Source organism: Dromaius novaehollandiae, chromosome 1, assembly GCF_036370855.1.
Source record: "Dromaius novaehollandiae isolate bDroNov1 chromosome 1, bDroNov1.hap1, whole genome shotgun sequence".
Taxonomy (NCBI): domain Eukaryota; kingdom Metazoa; phylum Chordata; class Aves; order Casuariiformes; family Dromaiidae; genus Dromaius; species Dromaius novaehollandiae.
In genome coordinates this window covers 24,233,099-24,245,516 of record NC_088098.1, presented here as the reverse complement: position 1 = coordinate 24,245,516, position 12,418 = coordinate 24,233,099, and the positions used below count along the sequence as shown (strand labels likewise).

General features: G+C 42.1%; 1 protein-coding gene across 3 annotated transcripts in view; it reads left to right on the top strand.

Annotated features, from left to right (window-relative positions):
* ST7 (suppression of tumorigenicity 7) overlaps positions 1–12,418 on the top strand; it is a 158,879-nt gene that overhangs the window by 40,751 nt on the left and 105,710 nt on the right. The window contains exon 1 of one of the 3 annotated variants that reach the window (XM_026097346.2): positions 4,187–4,561. The exons of the other annotated variants lie outside the window; for them this stretch is intronic. Coding sequence (XP_025953131.1) covers positions 4,540–4,561 — 22 coding nt within the window. The 5' untranslated portion in view covers positions 4,187–4,539. Of the gene's footprint in view, positions 1–4,186; positions 4,562–12,418 lie in introns of those variants that run through there. 3 annotated transcript variants of the gene reach the window in all.

The following is a 12,418-nucleotide window of genomic DNA, read 5'->3' as shown; positions in this document are numbered from 1 at the left end:
AGACTTGAGGAAGAAGTGTTAAATCAAGGAGCTCTGGCTTAGTAATAAGAGCTGTTTCCCTTCACTGTTCTCTAGTGCCTGAAAAAAGGCCCTGCAGTATTTTATTTGGTTGCTGTCATACAGATCAATAATTTGTGTCAGCCATTGCCAGAGACAACAAAAGCTATAGAAACTGGAGATCTCCACATCATGTATGATTGGGAGTCTGGAAGCTTTCCACACTTTTAAGTTGGAAATAGCACTACTGGAGGCAAAATAAATTCCTTTTCATAGTTTCTGAGTCATATGTTTTACTGCACAGTCACTTAGAGATTAGCAGTAGCACCAAAAATGCCTTAAAAAACCTTTACTGCCCTTACAGAACAGGTGACTTGGAGAACAAGGCAAAGTTTAAATAAATAAATAAAAATCCTTCCCTATCTTTGAAGGTGATCGAGATTATCATCTCCTTTCCCTCTGGAGACTTGACTGTATGGGGTCAGTTTCCTTACTGTGGTGGGAGGTTGGTTCGACTTCCCCTCTCAAGATGAGCAGGTCATTCCAATATAACAGGAGAACCTCACAGATTTAGTGGATTCATTTTTCTTTCCCACAGTTTCTACTGTGGAAAAGGAGCATTAAGCTCAAAATGAAATATTTCTCTAAGTGACAGGAGGGAATAAAGATTTCTGTTTTAATGGATCAGCATAAAAAATGTATATGAGTCTACCTGTGTTAGTAGGTCACAATTTCCTGCTTGCACAGTTTTCCTTGAGAGAAATTATTCTATAACAGAAGTTCATATCTGTACAAAATTTTAATATTTCATTATGCAACTTCTATATTAAAAATAGTACTATGGTTTAGACACATATCCAGGCAAAATAAGCATACTTTTTTTTTTTTGTTTGTGATAAATTACAGAATCACAGAATAGTTGGGGTTGGAAGGCACCTCTGAAGATCATCTGGTCCAGCCCCCCTGCTGTGCTGGAGCCAGTTGCTCTGGACCCTGTCCAGACAGCTTTTGAATGTTTCCAAGGATAGAGTCTGGGCAACCTGTTCCACTGCTCAGTCACCCTCACAGTGAAGTGTTTTCTTAGGTTCAGATGGACTTTCCTGTGTTTAAATTTGTGCCCATTGGTGCTCATCCTGTCACTGCGCACCACTGAGAAGATTCTGGCTCTGTCCTCTTTACACTGTACCGTGAAGTATCTATAAACTTTGATTAGATCTCCCCTTGAGGGGGAAATTGAGGAAACAGCTGCTTGAAGAGTAGCAATGATTGAAGAGCACATCCTTTTCTCCTACAGATGTAAATGTGTAACAGAGCTTTGAATACCATATTTATTTGTTGCTTTAAATATTTCATGTTTGCTTGTGAAGAAATGTATTGAAGTTAATATTGTAAGTGAATCTATTACTTGAACATTGTCTTGTGCATATTGTAAGCAAATTAATAACAATGCTAAGATTTACAGGAGATACCGTCTGACATTTTCTATATGCTAATTTACATTATCTGAACAGCTGTGTAAGATAAACTTTGTCATATGAAGAGATTACCCATCTTTGTAGAATAAACCAATGGCAAAACTCAAACTAGAAAACATAAATGCTTAATTCTACTAGCCAGCTAAATCCAACTATAAGGTTGTGCTCCTACAAAAACAGTAAATAGGAAACAGGTTTTAATCCTTTCTGTAAGTCATTTTACTAAGTGTTTTGGATAGACTACTTAAAGGATTTCAGAGGAAGTCTTTCAGTAGCTTTTCAAGAGTCAGTTTCTCTACACTGCAAAACACTTAATGAGCAAAAATAATGTTAATGAAATAGATTATCATGAAATTATGAAATAGATTATTGTAAAATATCGGATACCAGATTATGAAACCCAGATACTGCATGGGCTATTTAGGCTTTTCAGCAAAATATGTGTGTCAGTATACTGAGAACTTGACAGAGGGCCTGGGCTTTGTGACACTTTAAAGGATGTCATTGGATGGCTCTCTGGTTTTGCACCTTCCTTAGAAACAATGCTGTGGAAAGTTCAGATTTGCTCGTCAGTGCAAAAATTATTCTTAAGCCATTGCGCATTAACACTAGAGGTTTTGTTCTAGCAATTTGTGCTTAAAGGTGCTGGGAGCTGTTGGCAGCTGAGGGCGGTGTTTGTGGTTCTAAATTGTCAGAATAACTAGTTCAGCCCTCTAAATAGCAAAACTTCTGTCCTTGAAAGACGGTCCTTGTCAGAGGTTTTGTGCTACTTCCATTGTACCATTATGGTCAAAAAGAATTTGGACATGGTTCTGAGCACCCAGCCACGTAACTGGAAATATTTATCATCATCGAACAGGTTAGTCATCACCTAAGGGGTGATTTGAGTCACAGTGTGCCAGTGTCCTGTCTGCCAGTGGAGAAAATAAAAGCTGCCTATTACAGTTGAGAGGTGTCACGCCAGGGTATGGGCTCTCCCATGGCCTTGTTCCAGATATGAAATACATTTAAATGTTCCTGACAGCTGGTGGTGCTAATTATTCTCATGCTGTGTGCAGAATACAGAGTTAGTTTGACTGGGGGGTGGAAAGCAGTGATGGACAATGTTTTGCCCCAACAGAGGTTACTGTTGGAGGAGGCCAGTGTGCATTGTAGATGCCCTCTCAATCCTCTGCACCAGGACAGGGAGAACAAGGAGGAGATCAGGCTCTGTAGAACCTCTTGACTTTTTTGGAGGGAGGTGGGGGAGACGCCTCCTCCATTGCTATAGCTGTGGCCTAGGGTTGTAGAGGGTCTACACTGACACTGCTGGGCACAATCATTGTGTGAGCTTGTGGCTAGGTTCCCCCTCCGTAAGAACAGAGGAGCTGGCAAGGCAGAGGAGGATTGCATCTGTGAGCCGTACTTTGCTTTCCCGTTTGCTTGCAGGCCACCGGTGTCCCAGGCTGCTGCCTAATTGGTTTCATAGTGGTTTGGCATGTTGGGATCCTCCCGTGGAAGGTCCTGCAAGTGCAAAACATTGCTCTTTTTTCCAGCCTGCTGATCACAGTGACATTGCATATTTTACGAACAGTAGAAAAATCTTTAGCAAATAGAGCAGTAGGAGTGTTTGGTAATGGTTAATCTGCAAAAGATCAGAAATGAGTTTGGGGCTTTTTCTGTTTTTTTGTTTTTGTTTTTTGTAAAGTGCCTTATTTAATGGACCTGTGCATTTCGTTTCTTCTTGTCTACTGTCAGCCCTTTTCAGTATTTGCCACCTTTGTAGGTGCATATACTTGCTCAGTGAGACTTATTAAAAATATTCCAATTTTTGACCCCTCCAGATAGCCACTTAGAGATGACTCCTAATGTCTGCTAGCTTCTGAACCATCAACTTACTGCTTCACTGCTCTTGCTAGCACAAGACATGAGCTTGACATCCCCCCCCAATTCCTTTTGTCTGCAGTAGAATTAGAACGAGTCTGCTTAGGTCTTTGTATCTACACTTTAACATTTTTTAATTACTGAGTCTCAGGAAAAAATGCACTCAGTAAACTCAAAAATACAGTTGCAGGGGCTAAGAAACACTAAATTTAGATGGTTTACAAGAATAAAGAAAAATAAAGGAAAATATTTTTTTGGTTGCTAGGATGCCTTTATATCACGGAGATCAGCATAGTTTGGGGGGTTTTGTTTAATTTGAATATGTGACTTCCTTAATGTGATTACATCATTGCTACAGTATATTCTGACAATAGGTATAACTAAATTAAACACTTGGCTAGCACTCTGATGTAAAAATGTGTACAGTGGCCCAGGATTTGAATCTTTCTTTGAAGGAAAAATAATGAGAGTTAGTGATAGAAATTCATGGTTATTCTTTATTGAAAATGCCATACATAGCATCTACTGGGACATTTGTCCCAGAAATTTATTCTGCATGATGTGTTTGCAAAGAAACGCTTTGCATCTTGTGCAGCTGAGAAAAGAAGTGTGAATTCAACACAGAAATTCTAGTGCTAGTGTTAAAGCATGGGTGAGGATTTTATCATCGTGGAGGGAAATGGATGTCTGGTTCTTTGTCTTCTGCATTTTGTGACAAAGGAATTCCCGTTTGAATTGCTCTGCTCTATTCAAGCCCCCTCTGAGCCTCTGGTTAACAGCAGTCAGTCTTTGCAGTGTCCTGACGTCATCCAGCGTATGCATAAGCTATGCTATTGTCTTACTGAGAGCAGGGGCTGTGGATTGCAGTATCTGATGTCCGCTACCTATTTATGCCTCACTGTATCACGGAAGGGACGCTGGCCTTTCCTTATCTCTTGGATTTAAACCAGAAGCTCCTGCCTTTTGCTTCGTGAAGAAGGACCTTTGCTTTGGTTGCAAGGAAAAGCTGTCTGCAGTGTGAAGCAGAGGAGGAGGGACGAGAAGAGAGGAGAGGAGAGTCTGGCAGTTTGGAGAGCCTGGACTGCATTGTCTGGCTTCATGACCCCTGCTGTGTAGCAGCCTCATCCCTACTCTCATACACCCCCTCTGTCTTCTACTCTTTTTTCTTCTTTCTTTTTTTAAATAGCAGCATCTGGGGCCAGCCATGTTTGGCACTGAATCTTCATGTAAGTAAATGCATCCCACTTCCATCCTTTTTCTGTTTAGTATAGGGCTTGTTATCTTGCTGTTGTATCCACAGTACTTGCATCCCCTTTGCGGTAGGTTGTTATTTAAAAGCAGCGGCTCTAGCCTGTTTACAAAGGGGCTGAAGGTGCTGGAGAGGATGCATCTACGTCCTCTGTGGGTGCATCCTTGAAGCCGGCAGCAAGTCAGCTTAGGGCTGACAGCATTGCTGAATTCAGGCCACTGAAAGATGCAGAGAAAGAGGCAGTTTCACCTGAATGTGTTAATTGATAAGATCGCATCTGTGAATGATCTGTAGCTGCAAACACTGTAATGAATGCGCTGCTCGGATGATAAGGGGTATGTCTGAGGGACGGGGAGAGTGCTGCAGCGTTAGATGGGTAAGAGCTGAAGAAGAATGATTTAATCTGAAGGAAAAGACAATCCCATTTTCTTCATTTTTGTTTCTTTGAAAAAGAAGACTGTTGAGATCCCTCTTGTGATTGGAGAATCCAAAATTAAATTGGTTATGTGGAAATCTAAATATGGGGTGAAAATTTAAAAATAATTTCTTTCTGACCTTTGAGCTGGAAAATTTAACCGAGTCTGCTGCATAAAAGCTATGTAGACATATGTCATTGCAAACAAGCTGGTATTGCTTCAATGGGAAGAACAATTAGCTACCTGGCAAATCTGGTCGAGGATGAAGATGGGGGGTTGGTGTGGAAATGATGCAGCTAGTGACAGTGCAGCTGTATGGAGACCAGTGTTATCCAGTGATTACCTGGTGACTGAAAAATACAAAACCTTTGTTTCACCCTGTATTTTATGTAGAAACGATACTGCGTGTTGAAAACATTTCTCAACTGAATATGAATCGGTGGCTTTTTAAGAGCATTCTAACATGCAGTGCAGTGTGATGTCCTCATGTAGTTAGCTTGGAAACCTTTTTGTGGCTTGGCTGTTAATGAGAAGTGGTCAGAGTAGTCCTAGCTGTCAAAAACATCATGCTCCCAAAGGGTTAATTGGTCCTGTTCCTGCACTGTGGCAGCTCCCCACCTCCTCTGACACAATGCCTGGTCAAGGTCAGACAGAATAGAAACAAAATTTGCTTTCAGATTTGTTTTGTTTTGAGAATCATTTTTCATACATTGTTTTAAACGTGTTTGAAGATCTTGGTCAATAGAGTATGATTAAGAATGCTGATTATTGTAGTTGCATCTGTTCATACCATGTCCAGATTTATAAGGCACAGCTTGTGCATATATGGGTGTTTGTCTGTGCGAAATACGTATTAACAGGCTTTGAGACAAAATTAGTTGTGTACCTATTCTCCTCTTGCAGAAAGTACCTACTGCATACTTGCAAAGTCAGAAGTATTCAGCCTGGTTCATTTTCATGGTCCTCTCTTGTTTTATGAAGTGTATCAATAAAGGGCTTGCTTGTCAAATAGGGCTTTTAGATAAAGTCACCAGTGTGCTGACTGGTTTGTACCAACAACAGCTAAGGTTGCTTTTGTTTCCATGGTTCCCACATAACTGAATTTAGAATAGGGAGATTGGAGCTTTTATAACAACCACTGCTAGTTTAACAAAAAGGTGTAGAGGTGTTACTTGTCTTTAAAAATGGATTAAATGCAGAATGAATCGCTGCTACACATCCAGCACAGGTTATGCCCTGTGCCTCCCAGTGCTCCGCCAAACTGGGCTGCTGAAGGCAGTGTTATGGGGCCACCATCCGTCTCCCTCCTGTGCCATGTCCTTGCCTTTGTGTAGAGCTGGGCCCCGCGGCTTTCGCCACTGTCCTCCGACGGGACATGGGACAAGGGCCTCTTGCCAAAGGGCCCCCCTGAGAAACTCCAGTTCATGTCTGGCCTGGATGGGATCTCTTGGCACCTACTCTGTGATCCTGACTCATATTATTCGTATTATTCTTAATGTATCTTACTTACATGGCTGACAGGGCAGGGTAGCCGTTATGTAATCAGTTTGGTCATACTGTAGTGCAGAATACTACTATTTGAGGAACCTATAATTTTTCTTTTAAAGTCTTGTTTAATCAAGATAACAGCTTTTTGGTTTCCTCCCCCCCGTCTTTTCCATCTTCGTATTCCAGTCAGCAAATGACAACAGTGTCACTATCTAATTGTTATTATTTCTATCTTGCTACAGTTTTGGGTCAACTAGATAGACTTTCATAATGTTAAAATAAATTAATAAAATTCAACATCATCTAATCCTTGAAAACGCTACAGAAGCCATTTCTGCAGCTGTCCAAAAAGCATGAAATGGGCACATTAATTTTTTTTTTTCATCTAGCTGTTTACATTTAGGAATTATAGCTTTTACATTTTCTTATGCTTCTCTCCAACAAAAAAGAAGAAAAATAGTTATTTCAGGTAAATGTGAAGCATATCTTCTTTTAGAACATTTTATTTTGTAAACACTTAATAGAAAAATATTTTAAATGTCAAATCAACTCTCATTTAGGAATTTTTTTTTTTAACAGCAGTCAGAAGTGCAATGAAAGGTAGTATGAGGGCAATTGGAGAAACACAGGCATGTGCTTATCATTCCCGGAGGTAGGGAAAGACAAACATAAGGCAAAGCTGGCTTGTAAAGGGAGGCGAAGACAGTACACAGTGTAGAAAGAGATGCTAACGCAGTACATTATTAGCTAGGAAGGAATATGCAAAATAAAAATTCTATTAAGTGCCCATGCAAGCATTAAACTGCCGTGCTGTGACTTCTGTACAGTGGTTCTCAGTATTTTCCATTGGTCACATGTCCTTTTCATAATGCCTGTGGGGAAACACCTGCACTGGAGGCTGTTCTTCTTCAGTGCTTGTGTGTTGATCCACATGTAGCCATGCCACTAAATGTGGTGTCATGGTGCTATAGATATATATACATACAACAGAGGTGTCAAACTTGCCATCCCATGTCACCTCTCTAGCTGATTTGACAGATTTATCTGCTTGCTGTAGCTGTTTCAGGTTCTTCAGAAGGTAGAATTTGATTTATTAAAAATTTGTGTTGAGAATAAGTCTTTTTCAACATGAAATGATGTGGCACTGTTGTAGCACCACACCAAGCCTGGGAAGTATGAACAAAGTGATAATTCTCCTAAGAAGGGAAGAGCTGGGCTGAGAAACGATTCTAAGTTCAAGGAGAAAAAACTAGCCCCAGTCCTGAGGGGAAATAACCAGCAACAATCCATTGTGTGACTAGTAGTAGCAACAGCTGTAGGCCTACATTAGAGACAACATGCGTGCACCAATTAAACGGAACGTGAGAACAGCCCACACATTTGGTGGGGTATACTAATTCTGGGAGTTACTGTAAAGGAGTCAGGGAGGTTGAGGCGATATGGCTCTGCTGGATCTCTGCATAATGAAAAGGAGTGGGGTAGAGTGCGGTTCGGAGGCCATAAAACTAACAAAGAGGCATGTAGAAAGCTTGATTCATGCATGTCTTAGGATTTGCAGGAGGTGTGCTTCAGATACTCCAGGCAGAATAACTTGGTGGGAAACTCCAGGGAGGGACTTACACAGGCACACGTACAGCCGTGCCCCAGCTCTGTTATGAGAACCCACACACGCGTGGTGAGACTGAGGTGATGTTTCCAGTGCTGCTGTGTTTGTTCATGTTGTGGTGTTAAAACGGAGCAGCGGTGCTAATCTGGGCCTTTTTAGAACCTGGGGGTTATATGGGAGGTGTTCCAGTCCGGTCTATTTAGGGCAACGCTCACTGTGGTTCCCTGTTTGGTAGATCAACAGCTCCACGCTGGAAAGTGGAGAAAGGAACGCAAAAGCTGACCAAAGGGCATGAGAAATAAGGACAAATGGAACTTCTTCCTCAATCAGGGTAATTCTGAGAAGGCTGGTCTCCAGGGGGAGAGGGGCAGAGGGAAGCTGCATTGAATCCTATGGAGAAAGTAAAACCCTGCCCACTGAAGGGTGCCAGGAAAAGCTTCTGTACCTGTCTCAGGCTCACTGTACTGTCTTCCGATCTGTCTTTTCAGAAAGTGCTTTTGTTCCTATCCATTTTTCAAATTCCCTTGCAGCCCGAATGCAATAAATGGGAATGGTTGCACCAAAATACTTGATTTTATAGCACTAGGAAAATTTATAGCACTAGGAAAATAGGAAAATTCTGTGTAAAATAGCAGCAGTCAACAATGGAGGAATGAGAGACCTTAGTATTGTTTATTAAGAGCAATTTCAGCCACCCTAAAAGCGACAATCTCCTTGAAGCTTCTGGACAAGTGCTAGAGCGGAGCAGAAACCTTACGCTTTGGGAGCAGGTCAGCCAGGACACGGTTTTGCAGCTGCACAAATGGTCAGCACTGGGGCTGCTGCCTGCCAGAACCTCCGTTCCTGCCTCCTCCCTTGCCCCGGCATGGGTACTCATCCCAACCTATGGCAGAGCCAGCCAGAGTCTGGTTACTTGACTTCAACTAGTTAGTTTGGGCAGTGTTTGCTCCCCAGGCTGATTTGTGGGGGGGTAGGATGAGCAGCAGTGCTGGCACAAGGCGGCTGGTCCCACAAAGCCAGGGCGCAGGCAGAACCAGGGCAGAGTGGCATGAGCTGTGGTGGGACATCAGCCGTGGGCAGAGCAGGCTCCACTGAACTGGCAGAAGGCCAAAACGTTCCATTCTTGAGCGTAAGTGGCCCACTGCAATCCTGAATTACCGAGACCAGTAATAATAGTAAGTACAGGTACCTGGCATCAGATGACAGCCACAGTTTCACAATGATGTTACACTGGTTTCTCAGGCAACTGTATATGGAAGAGAGGTTACAGCAACATATTAGAAGCTGTAACTTTAAACCAACATAATCAGCTGCTGAGGTTCCTGCTCTGCCCTATAGTCAGGATTGTTGAACAAATTGCAGAATCAGGTCAAAGAGACTGGCTTAGCTACAGCAGCTTCAAATGCCAGAATAAACTTGGATTATGAAAGGAATTGAGATTGCAGGAGCTGTAATAAACTTGACAAATTCAACAATAAAACTTCAGAGTTTTTCAGAGGGGAAATGTAGTCTAACCCTCTACTTTACAGTAGATTTTGAGGATTTACTGAATGGCAAGGGGTACCCTGATATTATTTTATAAATAAATACATGTTTTTAAATACACACATGAGATGAGAGGGTTCTGCAGTTCATGTAAGCTCCTTTGGCTGTATTACTCTCTCCGATGCTTGCCTTTGTTGGGCTGAGTGTAGTCAGGTGCGGAAGTCCCAGCCACTCTGAAAGTGGATTACAGGGGTGATACCATTCAGGAGCCAGCCAGGCAGCAGTCCTTAGTCCATCTATGTAGACACTTACCTGTCTCACTTAAGACTAATACCTTGGTGCTACAAATTACTGAATGTTTAATCTCTCAGCACTCCTTTGAGGTAGAGAATGTCATTTCCATCACACAGCTTTGGGGCTAGCGGTGAAGGATTTACCATTGCCACAATAGTGGTGTGATTCTAAATGTAAATGGAGACAGATGATATGAGAATTACTAGGTTACTACCTGAATACCATGATTCTTGTGCCCTGGTTTCCTCTGCCGTGGACACTGAACCTCTGTCTTTATCTCCACATCTTTTGTCAGTGCTCCCCTCTGTGCTCCTCAGAACTGGGCTTCTAAATTCACAGCCTCTTTGTTCCTGGAGAGGTGAAGAAGGATAAACTTGACATAGACCATATTTACCCTCCCTTTGCTCCGTCCTCAGGCAGCAGTGCTCCTGCAGTTTCCTTTGCTAGCGAAGAGCAGGGATGCTGCTTGTGTGAAAAGTTGGGGGTCTGTGAGTCATGGGGTAGGTAGCACGGCTGACTCTCAGGACTCAGTTTGGTGAGGTGACATCGCTGCTAATGCCCACAGTCTCCAAATGTCAATGGTCCTTTCTCCCAAAGTTTCCTAAAACATCATGCTCTGTAGCAGTATGATAAAAATTGTTTTAATATCAAGTGTTGTGAAGGTAATAATGTTACCATGGCTAAAATGAAGCACAGGGTAGATAGTTTAGCCCAAGAAAGCTGTAGCTAAGCCAGAGACAGTCTTCCCAGGGTCCAGGTGTGACACCCTTTTGATTCTTTATGGTTCATACTCCACAGCAGTGGGCAACAGTGTGAGATCTTCCTCTTCTCATTACCCCCCAACGATCAGCTGTGCTGTGGTTGTGTCTCCAAGTGCTTGGTTGTACCTGTGTTCAGGAACAAGTATGCTTGGAGCTCATCTCTCTCCTCAGACAGAAACACCAACTGCAGTTTAAATTCACTGTGCTGAGCAGTTTACAAGCGTGGAAAGTTTAGGAAGTGTGCATTGCCCTCTTTCTCTCATCAGGAAAATACTGCTAGGGTGAATGGAGATATCTTGCAGGCTAGATTTGACTCACGCATTTGGCAGTCTGGACCTTGTAGCCCTAGATCACCTTGTCTATCCCAAACCTCTTTAGAGGTTACAAGGGTAGTAAAGTTACTGATGGAATAAAATTTTCATCTTCTGTGAGGTTGTGTTCACACATGAATTTCTGCAATTGGGAAGAAATCTCAAGTTGCAGGCAGTGAATAGGGTACTCCTTATTCAGACTGTCTAACTGCAGTTAGTGCTTACAGTAGCTAAAAGCATTGGCTGTAATTAATGGAGAGGCCTGTGATTGGTTAAAGGTGATGAAAAATCTTTCAGATCTTAGGTAAAAGATCTGAAAGGTAGAAATCTTTCTAAGCTAGAACCTTGGAATAATTTAGGCTGAAGGGATCCGCCCCTGCTCAAATCAGGACCAACCTCAATGTTAGACTCAAAGAAAGATATCACCTCAATCCACCTGCCTGTTTACAAAATAGTGCAAGGTCAAAATAAGTGTTGAACTTTGACCAAGCTAATTTATAGAGCCAGGAATAGGGATAAATCTTTATGCCCAAGGATGGGTGAAAGGCTGTTAGAGTCCCAGCTGGCGATGTGACGCTGATAGGAAGTGTAGTACATGCAGTGAGGACAGCATCATCGTATTTGAGCCAGGCATAGAAGCACAAGAGTTTGATGTAATTTTGGTGTGATTTGGTGTGGTTACTGGCTATGCACAGCTAACAACCTGGTCTCAGAACAGTCTAAGCTCTCTGTTTTCCTCTTAGCTTGAATACTCTGCTTGGTCTCCCTTATACGACATTGAAGCAGGGAAAGGTCTAGGTCTATAAACAGCATTTGGGACTCAGATAATATTCCAGGTTTCAGGATGAACAGATATTTCACCTGTTTACTGAAACTACTGATACAACATCACTGTTCAGAACCTTTCATGTGGAGGTCAATATCTACAGCGAGAGACTATTCACTAGCAGAAATGCCCATAGGACACTAAGACTCTATAATAGAGAATTAAGCTGTAAAACTACGGAGAACAGTTGCTACCTGGAATCCAGTGTAGCTCAGTGGGAAATTGGCTGGCTTTGATGTGTTTCATTAAGGTGAAGCTTATGCTAGGAAATCAAATTGAGATGCTCAATAGCTGGGAATGTGAGTGAAGCCGTATTCCGACTGGACCAAGAAATATGCCAGTTGCTTTCCAGCATTATATGGAAAGATGTTTTAGGATTTTCCTGAGGCTCTCTATGGATGTCATTTTGAAATGGCACCTTGAGGCACAGCAAGTGTTTTGATCAGTACATGGGAAATGGAAGTGAAACGCTTATGAGATTGTAAGGCAGTGTTGTAAAATTGAACTGTGGTACCTCCACTGAGAAATCCAGTGCTTGCGACAATCTTTCCCCAGTGCAATGAAATGAAAGATATTGAGGTGACCCTCCAAGTATGCAAATGGGACAAAGTTCCTGAGTTTTTCAAAGAAACTATTGTTGTTATGGT